The sequence below is a fragment of the Toxoplasma gondii genome, chromosome II (genome assembly GCF_000006565.2).
Source record: "Toxoplasma gondii ME49 chromosome II, whole genome shotgun sequence".
NCBI lineage: Eukaryota > Apicomplexa > Conoidasida > Eucoccidiorida > Sarcocystidae > Toxoplasma > Toxoplasma gondii.
The window spans coordinates 1,353,898-1,376,716 of NC_031469.1; the positions used below are offsets into that span (position 1 = coordinate 1,353,898).

At 49.6% G+C, this 22,819-nt stretch overlaps 6 protein-coding genes across 6 annotated transcripts; 3 read left to right on the plus strand and 3 right to left on the minus strand.

The window, feature by feature from the left end:
* Nucleotides 1–282: 282 nt before the first annotated feature.
* TGME49_222980 (hypothetical protein) lies at nt 283–3,989 on the minus strand (the record flags this gene model as incomplete). Its single annotated transcript, XM_002370044.2, has 2 exons — nt 1,509–3,989; nt 283–659 (listed from the first exon to the last, which is right to left on the minus strand). The coding sequence occupies exons 1-2, from the start codon at nt 2,842–2,844 to the stop codon at nt 283–285; spliced, it is 1,713 nt and encodes a 570-aa protein (XP_002370085.1). The 5' UTR covers nt 2,845–3,989.
* A 2,328-nt stretch (nt 3,990–6,317) lies between these two features.
* Nucleotides 6,318–11,378, minus strand: TGME49_222990 (ribosomal protein S18, putative). Its single transcript, XM_002370045.2, has 8 exons — nt 9,562–11,378; nt 9,123–9,302; nt 8,692–8,804; nt 8,301–8,418; nt 7,952–8,060; nt 7,439–7,626; nt 7,134–7,240; nt 6,318–6,745 (listed from the first exon to the last, which is right to left on the minus strand). Exons 1-8 carry the CDS (start codon nt 10,804–10,806, stop codon nt 6,589–6,591), a joined length of 2,217 nt encoding a protein of 738 aa, XP_002370086.2. The 5' UTR covers nt 10,807–11,378; the 3' UTR covers nt 6,318–6,588.
* Nucleotides 11,379–14,029: 2,651 nt separating this feature from the next.
* Nucleotides 14,030–16,132, plus strand: TGME49_223000 (dynein light chain DLC). The gene is made up of 2 exons (XM_002370046.2): nt 14,030–15,070; nt 15,719–16,132. Exons 1-2 carry the CDS (start codon nt 14,924–14,926, stop codon nt 15,986–15,988), a joined length of 417 nt encoding a protein of 138 aa, XP_002370087.1. The 5' UTR covers nt 14,030–14,923; the 3' UTR covers nt 15,989–16,132.
* Nucleotides 16,133–16,204: 72 nt separating this feature from the next.
* TGME49_223010 (hypothetical protein) lies at nt 16,205–17,059 on the plus strand (the record flags this gene model as incomplete). The annotated part of the gene is made up of 1 exon (XM_002370047.2): nt 16,205–17,059. One exon carries the CDS (start codon nt 16,205–16,207, stop codon nt 16,634–16,636), a length of 432 nt encoding a protein of 143 aa, XP_002370088.1. The 3' UTR covers nt 16,637–17,059.
* Nucleotides 17,060–17,235: 176 nt separating this feature from the next.
* TGME49_223020 (coproporphyrinogen III oxidase) lies at nt 17,236–21,358 on the minus strand. Its single transcript, XM_018779984.1, has 3 exons — nt 20,994–21,358; nt 20,184–20,273; nt 17,236–19,146 (listed from the first exon to the last, which is right to left on the minus strand). The coding sequence occupies exons 2-3, from the start codon at nt 20,202–20,204 to the stop codon at nt 18,073–18,075; spliced, it is 1,095 nt and encodes a 364-aa protein (XP_018638332.1). The 5' UTR covers nt 20,205–20,273; nt 20,994–21,358; the 3' UTR covers nt 17,236–18,072.
* Nucleotides 21,359–21,684: 326 nt separating this feature from the next.
* TGME49_223025 (hypothetical protein) lies at nt 21,685–22,680 on the plus strand (the record flags this gene model as incomplete). The annotated part of the gene is made up of 2 exons (XM_018779985.1): nt 21,685–21,769; nt 22,556–22,680. 2 exons carry the CDS (start codon nt 21,685–21,687, stop codon nt 22,678–22,680), a joined length of 210 nt encoding a protein of 69 aa, XP_018638333.1.
* Nucleotides 22,681–22,819: the final 139 nt, after the last annotated feature.

Below are 22,819 nucleotides of genomic sequence, written 5' to 3' on the forward strand. Positions count from 1 at the left end.
CTGGTCACATCCACCAGATCCCTGCCCTTGAGGAAGCACGCGCGTTGATAAGAATTGAATGTCCAGTAGAAACAAGAAGGGTCCATTGTGCACTCAGCGTGGCATTGCAACGCTGACGAAGATGATGTGACCACGCGAGAGTACCCAGTATTCGTGGTCAGGATGTCCATACCAACCAGATAGCATGGTTCTACAAGCAAAGTACCGGACACAGTTGAAATCAGTAGTACAGAAGACACAACGGAGGTGACCAACGGGATCGCCAAATCCGGCGCCCTCCGTTTATTCAGATGCTACGTTTGAGACCAGGACGGCCATGTCTGTCTTACGCACGACCTGCTGTCGCTCAGTGAATGCTCGCACTCTGGCGGCTCCCATCCTACCAGAAGGATATGGGTCCGGGAGCATGTCGCAGTTCTTTAACCCAGAGATGAGGTCCTTAGTCGCCGTAGCATCGCTGTATAGACCTTCCGGCGCGTATGCGTTCTTCAAGTAGCACCAGCGCCTTGCTGGGTTAAACGTCCAGTAGAAACACCCGTCGAAGAATTTGCAGTGTTCGGCGCATTCGCCGGGTGTACGGATCTCCCCCGTCTCAATCTTCTTCACATCGAATCCAAAAAAGTCGACTCCTCTTTTAAAGCACTCCCCAGCGTTCGGTCCTGATACAGCGGTGTACGGAAACAGCATGATACGAAAGCAAGGTTGACCTGACGAATTGAAGACCGTAGCGCCATCGTTCTAACTAGGCACCAAATACGAGCCCTGGCATCACGAAAGGCATACCTTCTGGCTTTCCACTGCTTGGAGACGACGTTGCAGGAGTCGTTATAGAAGGCGGAAGTGTCTGCTGGGGAACTGCGGTTGGACCGACAGCGTTTGTGGTATGCAGGCTACTGCTAGTCGTGGGCAAACCTGTTGACGTCATTGTAGGATTCGACGGGGTGTTGTTGTTGGGTAGAAGCGGAAATTCTGAATCGCCTAAACACAAAATAAAATTCTCGAAGGGAAGTGCCTGCTGAGGCTGCTTGTTTTCGATTTTGAGTGAGGGGGGCAGTCTAGTAAGCTCCGTGCGTGGAGGGGGGCGACAGCGAAATAATGTCTCCCTGGAACAGTGTTGTGGCATGACGAAGATGATGGATACTCCTTGAGAAAGCAAGCTTGTCGCTGTCAGGGAGTTCTACCGAAACTGCTGTAGAAGCACAAGCTTGACTCGCCAACCATTTCACTGACGGAGAATGCGCGCGGTGGCGTTTTGCTGTTTATACTCAGACACACCGGGAAGAAGGGAGAAAGCCAAACCCCCGTAGTTCAGTGCCAGCTATTATCTTCGGTACGAGGTCACAAGACAACGCATTTATATCACGTCAAACAAAGCAACGAATCTGGGAGTATTATCTGCGGTTGTAAAGGCTGTTTGTACTTTCTTTCCCGAGCCTTAGTCCCTGAAATTGTCTCTCTACATTCATTAGTCGATGTCTCTGCTTCGGCGCAACTGTGTGGGCACTTACCTCTTTGCTGATCCTTCACCGGCGCCCCACTGATCGAGTATGCGGACCTGGCGACGCTGAGAACATTGCCTAGCACAGCGCCGGCACGCCGTCCAAACTCTGATTGCGTTCCCATAATATGAGACTTTGTCTTACTCATCAAATCTGCATTCACAGCTTCAACAAGTTCTGTTGTTCCAATCTCTCCCCGGCCAATGGAGTCAAGCAAGTCCCACTGGATTCTGACGCACGGAGTTGAAAATGTGGTATTTTGAGGTTGTTCCGATAAGGTACGCGTGAAGTTGCAGCCTGTTGTGAAGGCCAGGGGGGTGCTCGTGGGTTCTGGCCGGTGCGCAATACTCGTCGTGTTCAGGTATACGGAGATGTCGTTGTCCTGGATAGAAAAGAGCCGAACGTCGGACTCGGACACGTTCCACAGGTATTTTTGCCGACCAGGGATGGAGTCGATGACAGCTTCAGCAAACATTCGCCGAAGCTCACCTGTATCTCCATTGAAGGCCTGAATCAAAACCAAGGCGCTCTCTCCGACAGCATCAAACGACGCTGCCACCAACGGTACTACAGTGACGTCCGTTCCTGTCGAAGGTGCTGGGCCGGAACGTTTGTACGTAGTCGCGTGAACTCGCAACAGCTCGTCACCTCCGACCACCAAGTCGAAGTCTTTGTTGACTGCTCGCTGCCGTCTGTTCGCCTTCTTCCACATCTGGAAAAGCTGCTGACCGTCGAGTTCCTCTCCTTCTTCTCCCCGTCTAGCGATTTCCGCTGCTAGACCATCTACCTCCTCAGGGAGGGCATCTGCATTCTCTTGCGTGATAACTTCTCCTTCCTTCGAAAGCGGGATACCAGTCGGTGTGCCGAATCCATGCATTTCTGGAGTAGGGATGGATTCGATGTAGTGTCTATCATGAAGAGGAAACCGCTTTTCTTCGTCGAGTTTTAAGCCGTGGCTTGCCTGTTTTGAGTCGGTCGCCAGCCAGGCCTTGTTTTCCTTGACGTACCGACCGGTATCATCCATGTCTCTTCTCGAGACTCTTGTGACTTTCCTTTGTGCCGAGAGACCTCCAGAGTGCTCCGCAATTTTCTGAGATAGACCGGCTCGGCCTGCAAGAAGACCTTTGATTTCATCTTCAAACTCGGCTGCATCTAGGCCGAGGGCATCCACCTGTGGGAGAATGGAAGGCAGGGCCTTGAAAATCTGTCCGGTTGTCAAAACTACATCCCGACTATCTAATTCCTGCAGCAACTGCTGCGCAAGTTCACGGGCAGTCGGCTCAGGGTCGCTTGAATCAAATGAAGACCTGTAGGTATCACGACAGCGTAGAGCATGCATCACCATATCTAGGTTCCCTGGTGTGCATCACTCACCAGCGAACACGTGAAGCAGTTGTTGAAGAGGAGAGACGGGGGGAGGGAGAAAGAGGCTTTTTTACCCCAAGGGACACTCTGTGGCTCTTCAATCGTCTGGAATGGACGTTTCCCAGGCGAGTGATTGATGCACTGTCGATAATTCAGCGGTCAATGTTATGCGGCAAAACCCTGTTAACTGAAAAACCGAGCTGTAATTGTTCTCTCTTCGCTGTGGTGAACGACCTCGAGACATATCCCCTGATGATGAAGCACGAACCTTGTCGGCCACTTCAGTCCGCAGGTCACACTGACTAGCAGAGTCTGTGGCAGATGCTCGCACCACCCACCTCTGCCCACAGGACAGAATGACAAAATCATAACTTAGTAGTACCTTGTTTGTATTTCTGCAATACACCCCATCTTAAGGCTGCACCGTACACGAGCCGAGGATACATTTATGACCTAAAACTGTTGATCAACATGCATGCAGGCGTTGCAAGCAAGCCGGCACAGAGCACATATGGTATCCTCGGGGATTGCGCAGATGAAGTAGTAAAACGTTGTACCTCGCACTCAGCATGAAACCCGTGTTGCCAGAAGAACCATCGCGTTCTCTCGGGTGCCAGTGCAAGCCTAATCAAAGCATAACTCCAGCTACACGCCATGAGCCTTCTGGGAACAACGTAGTCCCATATCGTACCTTTATAAGGCATAAAAGGAAAAAACGGATTGGCCGTGCGCAAGTGCCTTCTCTGGAGTGTTTTTTTCCCATGCAGCTCTCTGTTGATCATGTGTGTGTGCATTGCCAGTGGATGAACCTTACCGGGATGACGTATGAGAAGTATATTCCTCCCGATAACGTTTTTCTTGACTAGATGTGGAGCGATGTATGTGCCCCCCGTCCGCCGAAGTACTGCTGTCATATCTGATGACTTTGTCACACAAGCTTGGAAAAGTCAATGTGGCAACCAGAACGATGAACGCACTGACCACAGCCCAGTGGCCGATCTCACGACGTCGGGTGTGCTTTGTTGGATGTAAGACAATCCAGTAAGGGACGTGCTCCGGAGTTGAGGGTGCCATCTCGTCATCGGGAGGGAAGCATCAAACAGTCCCTTTTTTCGGAGCCCCCAAAATACCTTGTCACAGAATACTCTTACATCAGGTAACCAGTCCCCGCGTTCGATACGTGACCGAATTCCCCGATTGCCGTGTGCCGCTTTGTACGTTTGAAAAAGTGGCACTGGCGCGTATGTTATCATTAACCAGAGAAAGGCCTGGAAGGGAAAACATCAGCATTCGGTCAAGTATCTAGACAACAGCATCCTTCACATTCTCTGTCCCTTTCGGAATAGTTCATTTAGAGAGCTACTGCCTTCCAATAGACATGGCATTTCACTACTCAACGCACAGTTTCTGAGGGGGGTACCGCTGGCGTGTAAATCGTGTATAGCTACCTCGCAATGGAGTCACGGCTCATCACACAACATAGTTGGTCGTTTGGTACCCTGCAGCGGCGGAGGAAGAACAGCAGATCAACAATTGCATATCAGGGACACCATTGCAACATGCCACCTAATGAAGTCTGCCTCACTCTGTCAGAAAAGGCAAACCATAGGCTACACTCTAGTCCGAAACACCAACGGTACTTTAACGACCAAGGTTTTGCCTGTCCATAATACTGGTGTATGTGGTTCCCAAAAAACACAGCGGGTCGTGGGGACTTCTATTGTGCAAAGCTGAGCTTGGCCCTTACAATCTCCCAGTTTCCCTCCCTGCTCGTTGTCAATGGGATTGTTGCAGTACTTACGCATTAAAATAACGCTGCCTTGCCCCCCTATATTAGTCTGCGCCCAAAAGAAGTGCAAACACCTATGCTGCCTGTTCGCGATAGACCAGGCATGACGGCTCAGCGTATGCCTTGCGCGAAACCGTGTCTCCATGCATACTTCTCACTGCACGACGCTCAGCACATCATCAGTGGTCTTGCAAGACTTTCGTACGAGATGAGTGACCTTACATCTCTCCTGCTGAGAAGCATGAAGGCGGTTTTTTACCTCTTTACCGTCTAAACGAACACCAGACTGTCAAAATTCGGTAGCACCAGGCGCGCAACTCCCGTGCGTTTTCGACGTTTCCCGTCACTGGAACCGCAGGTGCAAAAGTAGTGCTCCGGTTGAGGCTGATTATCGTATGTTTTCTGTACGGAAGAGATACTCCTGAATCTGAGTTTTTGATCACTCTGTTATGCCGTCTTCGAAGGAAGATCGGCGTTACAGTCGTGGCGCGTAGAAGCGTGATTTTGCAGGCTCATTGTATGCTACATACCGCCTTCACCAGTAGCGTGACTCATAAAAGAAGTTAAAAGGGGACCTAAACTCTTTTCCGCGGTACTGACTGCAACTCAATGGGGAGTTGCTTTTGCGTCGCGCAATGTTACTGCCAGGACGATCTCTCCTCTGACGCGGGCAGAACTCGATTCGGTTTCCTACGACCATCACCATGTGGTTCCACTCCAAATGAGCCACTGGGCACTCAGATTGTCTATAATGTAGTCGATAGTTCGTAGTACCGCATCACGACCCTACACAAGGTGGCTGTAACAGAGAGTGCTTCGCCACAAGCGACCGAAGAGTCGTTCAGAAATGGTCTTCATGTTTCAAACGATCAGTCACTGTAGTTGCGGCGCAGTCTACAGTTCAGTCACCACAGGCGTCGTGCCTGTGTCCCTAACAAGGGAGCTTTGTGTGTCAAAATTGGAGTCACCCCGTCTACGTGATAATCAGCGTGAATGTACTGTTATCTGAGGACCGAAGGAACACGAGCTTCCCTTCCTTACAGTATCATGCTGATTCACTGGATCTCCCCAATTTATCTCCCCCGATGTTTAGAAACTCGAAATTCCAGATTGCCTAGTATTCTTATTTGCAGTAATGTAGGATAGCAAAAACGCTCACCAGCTGCTGATCAGTGCAATGGATTGTACGGGACTCTTTCAGATGCCTGATCATTGGTCCAAGGGATCTTAGCAACCGTTCGTCCTTTTCGAGCCAAGTCGGAAATGGCAGTCCAACTGACGGAGGCCGGATACAGCTACCGGCTGGCACATTTGCAATCCAGTGGTAGCAGAGGAGACAGCCGATTTAAGTTGCACAGTCGAATACGAGTGAAGCAGCAAGCGATGTTACAGATTCTTTACCGTGGATGCATGTTCGCAGCCGTGGTGGGGTGAGATGCAGTGATCGAGGAGACCAGTGGAAACACTCGCAAATTCATATAGTCGCACCAAAGCTAATATGGGATCTGCGACGATGCAACACCTCTCAGACGTGACAACAGCTAGGAGTAGTTCTCCGTCACATCCCCTCCGGCTGTTTTCGCTGGTCTTTGGTAGTTCTGCTATGAGCGGGGTAGCGTCCAGTCATTAGAATCTCGACCTTGCCATTTCCGGGGAACTAACATCAGGGAGGAATATTATCCGGTCTCTCAAAAGAAGGTTCCATGTCACGGTGTTTCATGCTACTCATTGCCGCTGCAGATGCAGAATGATAGAGATGACCAGATCTGCATTGGACCGCCCACACAATTTCAAGCGTCCGCTAATACCACGGATTACGTGCAGGACACTGCGCACACGGATTCTGCGTGTGTGTGGAACGTAAACAAATCTAACATGAAAAAAACAAGACCATATATTGGGAAGAACCGGGTTCAAACGCCATGATGCCGAGGTTCAGGCACTCGTCGTCGGTCGATACCGTGAGTCCTGATCTGTTGTTGCCCTCTTGTACTTCCTCAACAGCCGAGAGAAGTCACCTCGGTCTTCTTCCTCCTGTTGTTGCATAGCTTCCACCTCCGATTTTTGTGTTTGCGCTTTGTATTGCAGGTATCTGACCGCAGAGCAAAAGTAATACCAGAGTCAAACAAGCTTCACATACGAATTTCATCTCCGATACGATCGAGCTCACGCATTTCCCCACTACTGTCACATGTAGACTGCCCATGTGGTTACCCTTCGCTTTCACTGCAGATGGAATTACGGTGGGGTCTGAACAGAACTGCTAGCCCAAGCGAGACCCACGAGTCGCATGGTCTTTGGTCCGACAACCACGTTTTCTTCGCGCGAATATAATACAATTCACACGAACGCTGCCTCTGTTAACGGTCATGTCGGCGTGGTTCTCCACTGCAAGTGGCAACCTTGAAACAAATTACATAAGCTCTTCACGTGTTGTCACTAGTCTGTTAATAGGAATCAACTGTGGGGATGTTTCGTACCTGAAGTAGTTGAGCTTCGGGTATTTTGAAAGCATCACGCAGAGCATGGCGTCAGCCCGCAAGTCTCCAGTTGCCTTATACCGTGATGTAAGCTCATCCACAAGGTACTGCAACAGCAACACGTGGCACCAGTACCAGCACACCACAAAAAGCATGAGAGTCAAATTCAGCCGTTCTTATCAGCATGTATCCATACGGTACGCTAGGCAGTCAGTGAAATAAGCACAACCAGGCAGTCAAGTTTCCACCTGTGCATGAGCTCTCGAGTGACTGTACTTCTATTTGTCCTGTTTCTTAAGGCTCACTTGCAAGGGATCCATAACGGGCATGAGTTCCCCCTGAGTTGGCTTCCAGTCATACGGAAAGAGCGCCATCCTCCTGGCCATGCAAATTGCCTTGAAAATGCAACGCTGTTGATACCGAGATGCATGCGTCGTCCGTCGAGGCAGAATCAGACCATTTTCTCCGACGAAGTGGTGCAGAATATGGAGATCTGAACACAAGAATGAATGACGGGTGCGGAGCGAGGGGCATGGGGATCAGCAGTTTGACATCAGAAGACACTGTGCCACGGGAACTCTGTCTGAAAATCGACCAGAGAAACGCTTGAAAGTGCGTCTTAAAAACCGCCTCGGTTTAGTCAGACGGGCGACCAGTATTTTCAATTCGCCCATGTCTGTTTTCGGTTACCTCAGAAAGACGTCAACAGCTCAAAGACAGCGCTGTTTCATCTTAATACAACACCTGAGCACACTGGAGCAAATCAACAAAACCTCTTCTCACTAGCGTCTCGGGGCACTCTGTTGCACTCTGCTCACCTCTCCAGCTAATGGGCACGTTGTTGTTCTTCAGGGCAACGCGAACGTCCGGTGAGGGATCCCAGAACCTCTCGTGAACTCGGTGAGGAGTAGGAAAAGGATCTGCTCGCTGAAGACCACGGCGGAGGAAAAACATCGAAGATCATTTGGTCGATTTTCCGTTCCGGTCAAATATGCTCTTTTCAGCAAATCGCACACTACCTAGACATCGTTGCATACATGTTCGGAGGGGGCTTGTGACCGATTTGGCAGTGGTCTTTTCCAGGCTCGCATAGAATCTGCTCTTCCGTCTGGACGTTCTGTCTTGTGAGTGGACTACCACTGAAGTGATACTTCTGTTTCCGTTTACCTGGGCACCAAAGAAGCGCCGGTGGCCTTCGCTGAGAGGGTCGTGCATGCGATACTGTCGCCGTAATGAAGCGCGAACGAGTAATCTCTGTCTCCGGGCCTCCGCTGCCCCCACCAACCTGGAGACAAAAATCATGTCAGATGTAAGGCTTCGTTGCCTACGGTTTCCTGAATTAGTACGGGGCCACATCACCGTAAACTAGTGGTGCAATACTGGATCGTGTCCCCCAGAACTAACACGCTCTCCTACTTCCCTACAGCTGTGAACTTAAAGCGCAAGACCTGAGCATTCTCAACGACTGCTCGTCTCCGAAGCACACACTGAAAAGGATTTCTGTTTCTGATGGGAGAGAATACTTATCGCAGTCAAGAATGGACGGTTTTGGACACACTTTGCATATTCAGTCAGATCTTGAGCGACTTGCTGCTGCAGTTCCTCCACCCGCTTGAAAGGGTCCCATAGTGGGTCGATGTAGCAACCTCGGCTTTCCAGCCGCGGAGCAATCTGCGAGACAGCATTAAGCCCGGACATAGCAAAACCAGAGACATTCTCAAAAATACATGACAGGCACCGGAAAGCATGGTCCGAACAGAGAGGTAACCCTACCCCGAATGACACGCCTTTCTGAGACGACTGACGACGCACTCACAGTATTACTGTGCTGTGTCCTTTTGTCAGATGATTTGTAGTTGCCTGTTTTTCCCGTCAGAAAGAGAGTCCAACGAGACACGGCACATGCAAGCGTCATGTAGTGACTCTACGGAAAAAATGAACGACACGTGAAATCCCAAAACGAATCGTCAGAAAACCGCTCATTTTCACCTTCCTTTCCGGATCAACTCGTTGGAAGATCTTCTCAGCGATCGCTCTTTCCTCTTGTGTAAGTTTTTCGACAGCCTCGCTCGACCGATTGTCAACATCGGGATCCAGTTTGAAACGGCGGTGGCGAATGCTTTCCAGGCACTCAGCGAAGAGCGCGTCAGCGGTCCCCTTCTCTGACACCTGGATCATATAAGGCACATTCGTCAAAAAACGTTGCATGCATGTCAAACGTAAACCCCACACAAAAACTGAAAGCAAGCCATGTTATGCCGTTGCGTGGCTGGATTTAATAACACGCCCACCGCCTGGCCTAAAACACATGATGTCGTCAGTCCCGCTGTCCAGCACAGATATGAACAACATCTGCCTTTATTTATCCTTATGCAATTTGAATCAAGACTCGGAATGCCGTCACGGGCAGCCAGACAGGATCTCTCACCTTTGTGAACTGGAGAGTGTTTTGACCGAGCAACTTGTCATTGAGGAACTGCTGTTCGAACGATGGAGATCTGTCTTCCTTGCTCGGTTGCTGCAGACTTCTGACATCCATTCGAGGGCTTGTGACGGCTCCTGGTGGGCCACGGTGAAGTCGCGTCTGTAAAGCGCTCTTGGAGACACGCTCCAGAGGCCGGGTTGGCGGTGTTGAGGGAGCTTCTCTTGACTTGGGCGATGGCCCTTGAGATTCATCTGGTCGACTTTGTTGCTGAGGGGGGCGCAGAGGCTGCTGCGGCTTCGCAGAGAAAGGGAGTGGTCGTCTGAATCGCGAAGAGAAAAACCGACGGGTTCCTTTCATGGCAGTCACGGGAGTGGAACTCCAGCAACCAGGTGCAAAAGGAAATCCATGAATCAGAGCAAGAAAGCAGTTTGGATGCGGCGTGGACAGTGCCCTGGAGTGGCACCCTGTGACAGACCCACTCGCCGAGGCGGGGGCATGCAGCTGCGACGATAAAGAAGCTGCGATGGAAGATCGGTGATGACTGGAAGACAGAGTCGTCCATAGCGGTGCGCGATCCGACGGTACAGGGGTGCGTGTCTCGAGGCCGGTTCTGACCCAAGACTGTGGTTGATACTTCCAGCAATCCTCTCTATGTCGCGTCTTGGCAAAAGCAGGAGGGAGAGAACGCGACGAGCGACGAACTGCTGTTACCGATGCTTTTAGACAGTCCAAACGCAATCGAGGATGCGCACTTTGCCAACGGGGAGTACCGGATGAGAAAGTGGAGGTACAGGAAAACCGAGACGCGTGCCCTCTTCTGAAAAATTGCATATAGTTGTCTCTCCTGCCTACCCTGTGCACGAAAGGAAGTCCTGATCCACGTTGTTCTGATCCAGTCCACTGATGTGGCTGGGGCAATTTGTTTCGCATGGTTAGAGGGATCCGAACTAGCGTAGTGTATTGCAACCAAGACGCCAGAGTAGACATGTTGCGAGGAACAAGACGCATTCGTTGGCCACGCAGTGGACCTGTTAACATGGAAGTGCGCTCATGCGGTAGAGGAGAAACAGCGCTGATGCCGGTTGATAAGGCAGGCACCGAGCTGGAGAATTCTGAATAAGTAGGGGTCGCAGCAGCACGGCACGACTTTCGTCCGCGACCACGGCAACCCGCTGACCTCTTCTGGCAGGGAAGTCCCGCGAAAGAAGGGCGTTTCGCCCACTGGGATGATATGGCGACATACTCCATGATGGGTAACCTCACAGGTTTACTGGCCTACCCTTGGTGACTTGTTCGGGTATACTTGGTGATATGGACCAGTCAACGAACGCGTTCCATGGCGCATCACAAGTGCCACCTTAAAATCTTGCGATTCGAGAACTTTTTTCGCAAACCCCGCATGAGTATTGTGAATCATCATGCTCCAACAAACAAACGGATGCCAGCTTCTTTAAGGAAGCAGGCGATGTACCGAGACAGACTAATTGTGCACAACGGGGGTCGCTTGAAGTGGTTCGGAGGACAGGACGAGGGAAATGACTGGAAGAGGCGCAAGGATTTAGATGGGGGAACCGAAAAAAGATAAAGGACAGACGAGAAAGAGGAGAGGAAATTACATCGAAAGGGAGACACAGCGAGTTGTCGAGACAAATGACGCGACCGCGGGGAACAGTGGTGAAAGAAGGCCGGACTTGGAACGTTCCCCCGGTGTCTCTAAAGAGATGAGGGAAATGTTGTAATTTGTGGAGCTTCCTTAGGGCATACAATACCCAACACTTTCTATGGCAAGAATGCTCAAAGGCCTCGAATTCTAAAAAGCGCTACCATTTTTATTTGGCGGCCTTTCTTGTGTGCACGTCCAAAAATGCGAACACCTGCATGTACATGCCCTAAAATTAAAGATGAATGCTGCACGAACCTGCATCATTTTCGTGGAATGTGGCGTTTGATTTGACGTTCACTACTAAATGTGCAGTGAAGTGGTACAAAAAAATGGGGAAATTCTTCTGTATGCACTGGCAAATTTGAAGTTTTATTCCCAAAGAGACAACTCATCCATTGCTTTCCTGCATCAACCGCTCTCAGGGTTTCGAATGTCCAGCGCAAGAGTGACGGTTACCGTTGCTCATCTCATCTCCACGATTGAATGTAACAAACAAAGGATATCACGGACACTTCCATTTTACTGGATCGTTACTAACGGTCGATAGTATGTGGACGGCACTTCCCCGTAGTGAGATGTCCACTGTCGTTGATTTCACTCAAACTGACGTCGGCATTGTTTTGGTCTTTCTGCGCAGCTCTACCTGTTTTGCGCAACCACTCTACGACACCTGCCTGTGCAAGGAAACAAGAACGTGTAGTGTGCCTGCTGGAATCCTGCCAAGAGCCACAAGCTGCGAATGTACTGGCACTGGCGAAGTGTTGCTCAGATATGCGAGTTTCTCCAGCCTGCAGCAAAGACGGACTGGCTGTCGGTCTCAGTGTGCCAATCTCAATATCAGTGTAAGCAACTTGCGCATCCCTGCATGTTGTGGAAAAAGAGGGTACCTGAAACGTCCGCGTAAGCATCTGGAGGAAACAGAAGTGTTTCAGGGGAGCGCTACGTGACAGGTGGCACATGTGTCCAGGCCATGTCTGGCAAGTGAATGCCAGAACAACTACAGAGACTCCCATCGCCTACCTGGCAACTGGCGTCACAGAGGAGTGGATAGTGAACTATCAGTCCTGCGGTAAACATATCCCTTTGATTCACGTTTGCTGCATTGAACCAATAGCAGTGCAATTATGGTATCACTCGCGTTGTAAGATTAATGCTGTCGGCCCATTACCGACGTATTTGTGCATCTGTCCCCTGATATCCAATCGATACGGTAGTTCAGGGAGGCTTTGCATGGTAGACAGAGAACCATGCCCAAACCAGTCATCACAGGAAATGAAAGTAGCCAAACGGTCGAACGTCAGTTTCTGTCTCATTGAGCACGCCAGGAGAAACACTACCGAAAGAAATTAACGAACACAGAGGATTCGGAAGGTTTGGTCAACAGCATGAAACGCAAACACGTGCAACAGAAAGAACGCAGAAAACCCCCGGTTGCTTATGTTTCCAAATGGTCTCAACCAACAAGAATTGTAGTGTGCATCTGTAGTAACGCCTGTTTGAACCCTTAAACTGCTGTGATTCCTCAAGAGCTTCGCCCTTTATTGTGCTCAAAAGAAATCACATTCCACGATGCAGCACCCCTTTTCGCGTTTTTGGGAACTCAGCAGCACAAGCCTGGTGCATGCGCCATCCCCGGCTTATGCAAGCCCCGGCGTAGACGCATTTTCCTCTGCCAGAGGGAACGACGGAAAGAAAGATGTTCACAGTAGAGTATACGCATATATATTCATGCCTCATCATTTGAGGAACGAGCGAGCCAGCAATTTGATGATGAACTGCCTCATTGGCCGATGTGTTTGTCGGCCGGCACAATGCACGTGTGGAACGTAACCGTAGTGCAATGAACCTAGTATCATATCAGTCAGTACGATTTGCGACTGTGGGGGGACTCTGTTTCTGGAAGAGACCGATAGATCGGTAGTTCAGTACGGCAGAAACCAAAAGGCGCGTGTGCGGTGTTCGCCTGCTTCTAGCATCAGCGTAGATGCACGAAGTGATGACACGCACTCCGTTCCGCCGATGTGGGACGGGGCGAGGAAAGTCTCAACTATCACAAATGGACCGAGTTGCTTTTGCTGAGTCAACAGACTTTCGCTGTAAGCATGGTGTTTCACTTACGTGCCTTCTGCACAACCTGCGAAGTGCGCAGGTAATGGACAATGTTTCATCACGACCTCTAAATAGGCGCCAACTCTTGACTACTACGACGCCAAATATTGCAATCACTTCCGCGTAACCTTGGAAAGGTACAGGAGTAACGTTGCCAGAGAAGTAATCCTCGTTAAGCAAGCCGTCATAGCTCATTCGCGTGTGCCAACTGCTTCCTCCGAACGTGCCTGCAAGATCGTTCATCAACTTGTTTTCCAACCCAGGAAGAAGCGGTCTCTCTGGAGATGGTTACGGGTGCAGCGTGGAAGCTGCACAACGATGTGGAAACTATTCGCTTTTACGCTTGACAATACGATGCTGGACATGTAACTGCTGGTGCACTGGGCATTCTTCGCGAGCTGTGCAAGAGCAGCGGTGGAAAACCCTGCCTAAAAAAGCCGTTGCCCCGTTGCCCAGAGAGGAATCGTGACTTTGCATCTCCCTATGCGCCTCTGAAAAATGTAGGGTCGCAAGCCTTTTTTCGCAACAAAGCGCGTTATCTGTGCATTCATCATCTTTACCTGGGAAAAGAGGCACTGGCCCACAAGCGAGCGACACAGGCAGCTGTCTGCCCGCTTCTAGACCGACTCTTCTCCTGCATCGTGCGGTTCCGCAGTCGCTCGTCCCCAAACTAGATCTTCATGCCTCTGCCTGGATTACGTCATTCTTCTCTTTTTAAAAGGAGAATTGTCTCTCTGTTATCTGGATTCCGCGCTTCCAGCAACTCTTGACGGCTGATCAAACAAGTCAATAAAAGAGGTGAGACGCAAGACAGAGGGCGGAAAATATTGCTGTGTCTTCCTGCTCCCACTTTTCAATTCCTCTACGAACACACGGTTTTGCGTCATGAGAGTTAAACGGATATCTAGTTCTGTAGACTGCAGATATGCCATGTACGTGCGACAGTTTCTCCTGCTGACTTCTTCCTGTGCGATGGTGCAAAATGGAGTAAAACCGCTGTAGGGAGGGCGCACAAAAAAGGATGTCTAACTGGACGACTGTGGAGGGCCGAGTGCTGTCGTGACCCCCTCATGTCCAATCTCTCTTTTGGGGACGAATCTGGAAGAACGGAGGTTGTGTTACTGGAAACAGATCGACGCTTTGATGAACGTCGGAATACGGGATGACAGGGACTGGCAGAAGCGTAGAGTGCACGGAAGCGACACACAAGCTCGGGAGTTTCTTTTTCAGGGACAGTGCCACATCGCCCTGCAGTTGATTTTCAGTCTTCCCCGCTGAGATCGTATCTGCTTCAATCAGGTGTGAAAGCTCCTTGGTGTATTTTCTGGTGCAAGCCGTTCAACAACGGACTTGCTCCTGGAGAGCTGCCGCGGCAGCTCTTGCATCTGTGAATGTATAAGTGTGTTTGCATATATATATATATATATATATATATATATATACGGCAATGCGTCATGAGCTTAATCCTTGCATGTTAGTAGTAGACACACCGAAATGCCTCATTTTTCCGTGAAGACGTAGGTGCCTCTTAGCTTTATATTTCAAGTGTGTTCAAAACGGTCCTGCCATCACTGTTCCATTTCGAGCTTGATAATGCAGCTGAAATTCGTCATGATCTACCAGACTGTCATCATTGAGTTTTTCGCAGTCTTCTCTATCGTAATGCGCCGTATGAAGGAACCCATTTCCCGGATTCCACGTTCCCTCATTCAGGCGACTTGCTGCACAGGCATGGTCGCGGTGCGTGAGCCGGCGGACAGCGCTAGAAGGGAGAAGTGCAAAAATCAGCTTAGGCTCTGAAGGAGTCGACAGAAATGCGTTCTTGTTCATAGTTAGCTGCCAGTACTCCTGACACCCTGTAGATCGGCAGCAATTTACAGGTTTTCTTGTGTCCCGTGGTTCAGTCCCTGGTAGCTGTCTACAGTAGAATGGAGGTGCTTTCTGGATCTTCTAAAGAGAATGCAGTCTCTATGTTGAATTGAAGGCGCATATTTTCACGGCATCGGTGAAGAAAACAGTGAATCTAGGTAAAAATCTGCAAACCGTTCAGCAAGTAGCGTCACCACCCATGGAATAAACTCATCGAGACACCTTGGAGGGATAACATGGTTGGTTCAACGTACCACGAGATCTATGTATGTTTGTATGTATCCTCTGCATTGTATGTCGTTTGCTGCACTATGGATTGCTTTTGGAAAGGCAACGAACGTGAAAGTCCAAGGCGTAACAGTGTAGCTCAAGACACGTTTTGCTCTTGTTAGTTGCTTTCACATGTCGCGTTCGGCCCGTGGTGTTTTTTGCAGCTCTGGTTACAGGCGCTCTTTTTCACCTCGTTGTGATTATCCGTCGACAGTCGTTCGATTCTGGAGTCATTCTCACTGTTTCAAGATGGCGGACAGGAAGGCGGTGATCAAGAATGCAGATATGCCTGAGGATTTGCAACAGGATGCAATCGACTGTGCAAATCAGGCACTGGAAAAATATAACATCGAGAAGGACATCGCCGCGTTTATCAAAAAGGAATTTGACCGCAAGCACAACCCCACGTGGCACTGCGTCGTTGGCCGGAACTTCGGCTCATATGTGACGCATGAAACCCACCATTTCATCTATTTTTATATTGGGCAGGTTGCTGTTTTGCTGTTCAAAAGTGGCTGAGAAACATGCGAAGTGGAGCGATTGTCTCCCAGATTGCCTTTTCTTGTTGGAAAAGTGTCCGGCAACAACCACACAGAATCATGGTATTTCTCTCCCCGTTTTGGCATAGGAAGCGCGTGGCGGTTTCCGTGCTATGCATACCCCTGAAACTTGCACTCTACGTCGGCCTGCCGGACCATTCTCCAATCCTCTATAGCCGATGAAGGGATAAATATAATGGGATCGAGGGGGATAGTCGTGAAGTGTTCTCTGCTTGTCGATGTAGTATCTTCGGCTTTTTTGGAAAGACAAAATATCGGACCTCGTTGGGTTTTGGTCAACAGCCTGAACTTGTTTTGCAGACGCAAGAGCATGACCACCCCCCATTCCTGCCGCATGGTCCCGATAGCGCCACGCGTAACTTCAGAAAAGGAAAACAGCGTTACCGTGTTCTGGTCTCCATCTCAGTTCTGTCAAGAGCATGGAGACGTCTCTCGAGTCGTCTGTGTGTCTCTAGATTTTTGTGTACACATGCATGTGCTTCAGTATTCCATGCTTTTGCCTGACGTTATGAATGCACTACACCCTACAAGAGTGTGTGGCTTCGAATGCATCCAAGGGTCTCTTCTGAATCTGCGGAACTGTAGGGTTATCAGCGCTTTGCTCTGAAACTGGGAACCGCTGTTGTTTGCTAAGTGTCCTTGCTGACTGCCTCGAACAAAACTATCATTCAAAGTGAAGAGGAGCGTGAAGCTCCTATCAGTGACGATGCTCAATTTCTCGTGAGAAGACGTGGCAGTAATTGCGCGGGTATGAGCTTTCGTTTTTGACCTACCTGTTGCATTTGGCGTGTTAATAGACAATAGTCACTTGATACCGTTTCACGCGTGCCCAGGCCACCCCAATTTTAGGTGTATTTATTCCTGACGACTACGCGCAACTTCCACTTTTCAGTGACATCATGTGCTACATAACCACGACGTAGAGCGACCTAGCGTAACGTGTCTCGGTTTCCCCCCCTTTGGGCGTATATTCCGGGCTATGGATGCAACGATTGGGACCGCGGTCCACACGCAATATCATCGGTTGGTACAGAATATCAAACCTAATAGTAATTTGCTGAGCTAAACAATGCATGGTTGAACTGTGGCTTAGTTTCAATACCCAAGGAAGAGCACTGGATTGGTTACCCAGGGAACTGTTCCCACCAATTAGAATCATAATGTAAGTTTCCAGGAATGCAATATCAATCAGAGATCAAATGAAGCTAGACTCCCTGCTGCACATTCTAAAATCGGATTCGCTACGTTATGGCTAATTACCTGTCACGACGTAGAAATGGCATCTCCGCGTGTGGTTTTCCACGCGCGATAGTAGTTTTATCTGTTCACAGGTAACCAGTACGCACACATCGGAGAGTCGTACATGAACATCCTCAACTCCATGAAGTAGTCTGTGGACTCTCAGACCCTCCTGATCAGTTGTCCAGTCAAAAAGGCAGGTGGCTTCCATCACAGCCAACGCTTGAGACTGAAAAGGTGTTGTGGTGGTCATCCACGGTGGAGCATTATTTCGAGTTCGAGAACATTAAAAATTGCGGCAAAAGGCAAAACGAACCTTTGCGTCATCCTGGTCGGTCGCTGCTGTACAGCACAATAGAGAGCTACCGAAAAAACGCGTTTCTTTAAACAAGGGGGAAAGCGCCAAGATCTGGTGTTGAATGTTAGAGCGTGCCTGCGTGTGCGGCACGCATAAACATTCAGACACCCATTGGGTTGACTGGAGACAAGAATGTGAACAGGTTCTTTAGACCCGACGACCGACTATGAAGTAAAAGCTGCCTCCACAAGCCAAAATTTGGACCTCACAACAAAACTGTACAAAATACTAAAAAAATGAACCAAAGAGTGGACCACTGATTCCTGCCAGCAAGTCCGTCAGACGATTCACGCACTGTCGTCGCAGCCGCCAGGATCCCCTTCCAAGCAACACAAAAATAACAGTGCGGAAATAAATGCTTTCCCGTGCAAGCACTAAGTTATCATACCAGAGGACAGACTGTGGAAGTGACAGTTCAGTACATCTACTCGGGGAAGGTAGGCGTTTCAACAGCGCCTGGCACCGGTCTCTGTAGGCCAGCTAAAGCCTTCGAGATGAGCGTTGTCAATCGGTAGCCAATCGCGGGGTTCCACAAACACTCGCTGTGCCTCCTCCTCTTTCGACCCTTTCTCAATTTTAAACTGGTACTCCCACCTCGCCGTAAGAGGAAGAGAAATCAGAATGGACTCAATACGAGATCCGGGCACCTGAAATCCGAACTTGGTTCCCCGATCGTGGACCAGGTTAAATTCCACGTAGCGCCCCCTCCGGATCTGTTGCCATATCTTTTGGCTTTCAGTAAAGGGCTGGTCTTTGCGTTTTATTAGGATCGGAATGTACGCGTCGATGAATGTCTGCAAGCCATCTTCTGCGAACGCAAAAAACTTTTCTGGCGACACCGTCATGTTTTCATTTAGGTCATCGAAGAAAATGCCCCCAATTCCTCGGCCTTCATTTCGATGGTGGTTGCGAAAGTACGCATCACACCACCTTTTGAACCGTGCATAGTACAAAGGGTCACACCGATCACATTGCTCACGCAGCTTCTCGTGGAAGAACACACAGTCCTCCTCGAAGACGTAAGAGGGGGAAAGATCTGCTCCACCTCCGAACCACCAGAGGAGTGACTCCCCCGCTGTAGCTTCTTCCCCTCCACATTCGTCGGTGCCGCTGCGCTCTGAGGGCGCTCTTCGAAAGATCTGGAAAAACCGGTAGTTCAAGTGAACTGTGGGTGCCATGGGATTCCTGGGATGGATGACCATCGACAGGCCGGCGGCGTAGAACTGCAACCCCTCACCGTCGGCTGCCGGAAGATCGTGGTGGCCATGGCATGTCATTTTTGTCACAGCGTCTGGGGGAAGGGTCCCATGCACGGCTGATACATTCACCCCTCCCTTCTCCAGAACGGTGGAATCCTGGAGAACTCGGCTGCAGCCACCACCTCCGGATCTCCCGCGGGTCCACATGTCTTCGCAGAACGAGCCTCCATCGACAGACGCGAGAGCGTCGCATATGGCGGTTTGGTAACGACGAAGCATTGCTTCCCATCGTTCACGAAACGCCTTGTCCGGATGGTAAACCTAGACACACAGCGAAAGAACTGAATCATTGATTAGCTCTCTCCCGTGGTGGTGCACACCTTATACGTCAGTTCCTTCCCTCATTCGCAGACTGTGTCTGATACGGAAAATTAAAACAGAACACCAAGTTCTTTTCCTGAAGTTATACGCTCTTCAAATAGTGCATTCCCCGCTCCACCTCCAGCTGTTCTGTATATACTTTTGCATATCTCGAAAAGCACTACAACTGTCTAGCGAACACCCCATGTCTGCTCAATATAGACAATTTCCTTCTAGTGCAGCTGTAAACCTGTTTTTTGTCTTGTGGCCACGATGCAGACGACGCATGTATCGCGAAGCCGCTGCCACGGTGAGGTCACAAGAGTACACACTGCGTTTAGTCAGAAAATACGTAACAGTCGGGATGCCTGGCGAACGACAGTCCAGTCATGAACAGGAGAGCATCCGTGAGGATGAAAACCTCCGATTTCTGTCGATGGTTTCTCGGCGTGCCAAACCACCAGAATCACCGATGTTGCAGAGAAACAGATACAACTCGAGGAAGAACAGTACAAGACGATGCGCGGGTTTCCACTGACGCTGCTGGCTTCCGGTATGGTTACGCGGGCGTACAGCCAGTTATGTTCGAACGTCATATATGGATTGCTGTTGCCACCCGGGATACCATTAAGAAGACAGGATGATCAGTACCATCGTACTGGTAGAAATAATCTCTCAGACAGAATTCGTCGACCTTTTTCTTGAGAGTATAAATTACGCATTGTAATACAAATTTGCATCTTGAATGTTTTTGTTTACCGGGTCCACGTGCTATTGTGCAGCAATGGCTTCGAGGACACGTAGAATTCGCGACAGAATGAGACTGCGGATTCCAGCCTTGCGTTTGGGTATAGAGATGCCGTGACAGCGTGAAAAACACGCTCGAGCGCCTGACGATACTTCCAGTTCCACAGAACTCTGTTACTACCACGACTCCGACGCCGTGAAACCAATAGTGGCACATTTACACAAGCATATACACCATCCAGGAATCTCACCTGTTTTTTCTGTGAATCCATCGTGTCCCGGGTAGGCTGGAAACGCGCGGCGATATTGCAGAATGAAACCAAAGATCGATCCTTACGCACCTGTATCACCAAGAGATTTACGCGTTATCGACTGAAACATGAAAAACGCATGCAAACCAGTATGCCATATCGTACAAAGTCCGTTACCAGCTGAAGACACCGACGAGACAAGAACTTTTCCCGTAGGCGTCTGTGACTGTTTCCTTATGTGTGGGATGAGAAAGTATGGCTCGCAGTGACATCTCGACAGCACCGACAAGAAATGCAAGGCTGCAATCGATGCCGATACGTAAAATTTCTTGAGATTGAAAAGCCATCGCGACGCCAGGGCCTGAAACTCCTCCTAGATAAAGATACATCCTTTTCATCGTGACGCATTTGGATCTATTTTCGCTGCAGTTTCCTGAAAAGCTTTGACTGCTCGCTTGTCTTATAACCTCGAGGCCTCCAGATCTTTCAAACGCGAACGCAGTCAGGGCGATGGGGTATTAACGTCTCCACAGAAAGCAAGCTTCGCTTTGACTGTGCTATGAAAAAGCTATCGATTAAAGTCACTCCAAAACGTAGAAGTGAAGCAGCTCATTCCGGATGAAAGGGAACGGCATCTGGAACTTCCCTGTGTAACCGCTTGTCCGCCAGCAAACATCCGACGGATTGGTGTCTCGCTACCACTTGCTTGTCTCCACATACAGGTAGATTGAAGTACACAGAACTTATCGTGGAGGCCGAATCTGTCTGAAGTGTCTTCAACAATGTAACAGAAACGGCATTCTGTCTTACTTTGCGGACTGTTTGTTTCACCACCAACAGCGAAGCGACACGAGGCCTTGCGCAGGCCGAGATGCTTTTGGGAAAACCTGGGAGGAAGGGGCCAACAAGGCTTAGCCAGTTACACAGTATTACTACCTTGTTACAAAATTCCAGGATTTAATGATGTCAAAACATTCTTCCACAGGAGAGGCCAAGATACCAGAAAGATAAATAGCGCCGAGAGCACGCGGCGGGTCAGAAATATTAGGTTCCTGGTCAAGTGACCCCGCGTCAAAGGCTGAAGACCTCTCCGTCAAAGAAAATCTCCTTACGGAGTCCCAAATATTCGCAAAATTGGGAAAAAATAGATGCATGACAGATCCACTTGAAAAATAGGTGATAAATATATATGGTAATTGTGACGTCCCCACGGAATCAAAGGCCGACCTTGCGATAAAAAGTGGACGCTGCAGCGCAAGCCCCCCCCAAAACTGAGACACACGGTAGCATACTAAACCCGAGATGATGTCGTAGTGGGTATTTTATGATTACTTTGTCTCATAGTCAAGTAACGCAGCATATCCATAGAAGGGAACCCCTGCTGTTCAACGCCGAAACAAACAGACGCTGTCGAGGCAGTAAAGCAGTTGCGTCTAGCTCGACGTATTCGCGTGTCGGATAAGCTGAATGCAACGGCTTTACACGTGATGAATTGACTGGGATGCACCATGAATTCAAGTATAGTGTACCGTCTTTATATGCCGACTTAGTTGTTTGTGAAGTTGTGGAAGCAGCTGGGGTCAAAGGTACGTTAGGGGGCGGATGAAGAGCCGAATCGAAAGTCATAATGACTCGCGCTGATTCCATTTCTTTGTCCTGAGGTCTCAACACACCTATGAAGGGAAAACGACGGGGAGTTGACATTGTGTTGTGCGTCGAGGCATGTGCACTCAGACGAGCCCACCCCCCTATATCGATAATGGGCAGAACTCTCGCTCGTCTCATTTAGCTCGGCCGGTACACTATTCGTCCAGAGAATACGAAGGGGAATATGAGAAGCCGAAGGGGAGAACGGGTCAACAATATGGAGAAGATCATTGCGTGGAACGGCTTCTGGTTACACAACAAAGATGGTCACATTGCGGGAAGCGATCGGTTCAGTCCCGAATAAAGTCACCAACGCAGCGTTTGACGGAGTTGTCCTTTCAATGGACGTTACAACTTTCTACATTTCCAGTAGAGAAGTCACAACTCTCAAACAGACGAATCCAGTATAGGGCTGTCGATGTACCTTTTACCAAGCTGGCCTTTAAAACTTTGTATCTTCTGGGTTGAGCTATCCTCAGAGCCCAGTTTCTATCAACTCATCTTTGGCTGTGAAGGGAGCAGGGGGGAAGACCTGCATCATCCGTAAGGTGATTCAATTTTTGAGCATGCTCTGAGCATGTGTCGCAAGAGTGAAAATGCGAGACGGGTGCTGTGCACGACGGGCCAGGGCGGCACCAAAGGGTGGAGGTGTGTGCAAGCAAGTGACTTCAGGTATTTGTGCAAAAGGAACCTGGTTCGATCATATAACTCTGATCTTTTCGCAGGAGGACATATTAACTCGTATGGTAGGGCAGTGTGGGGCGTCCACTGCAAGGTCTCGCACTGGGACGGCACCGCGAAAAACTCAGAGGGCATATCCTGCGGATTCCTGAACAATTCAGAGAATTAGCTTCAAGAAGCAGCAAGTAAGTGCGGATAAGACCGACCCATAAATAGCTGGAGTTGAGAATCAATACCTGCATTGACAGCTGTTTTTCGTATTTGGCAGTTTACCCAGCCTGTGAGTATCGGACGTTAGTTACACTTTC

What these genes read in the sequence shown, in the direction of transcription:
- TGME49_223020 (XM_018779984.1), bottom strand. Translation starts at nt 20,204, where the DNA reads ATGGATTCACAGAAAAAACAG. An exon ending in TGGATTCACAGAAAAAACAG is followed by an intron (nt 19,147 to 20,183) that starts GTGAGATTCCTG and finishes CTGTGTGTCTAG; the next exon opens with GTTTACCATCCGGACAAGGC.
- TGME49_222990 (XM_002370045.2), bottom strand. Translation starts at nt 10,806, where the DNA reads ATGGAGTATGTCGCCATATCATCCCAGTGGGCGAAACGCCCTTCTTTC. An exon ending in GAGTTGATCCGGAAAGGAAG is followed by an intron (nt 8,805 to 9,122) that starts GTGAAAATGAGC and finishes GCTGTCTCGCAG; the next exon opens with ATTGCTCCGCGGCTGGAAAG. An exon ending in CGTGCCCATTAGCTGGAGAG is followed by an intron (nt 7,627 to 7,951) that starts GTGAGCAGAGTG and finishes TCTTGTGTTCAG; the next exon opens with ATCTCCATATTCTGCACCAC.
- TGME49_223000 (XM_002370046.2), top strand. Translation starts at nt 14,924, where the DNA reads ATGCAGCTGAAATTCGTCATGATCTACCAGACTGTCATCATTGAGTTT. An exon ending in GCTGCACAGGCATGGTCGCG is followed by an intron (nt 15,071 to 15,718) that starts GTGCGTGAGCCG and finishes CACTGTTTCAAG; the next exon opens with ATGGCGGACAGGAAGGCGGT.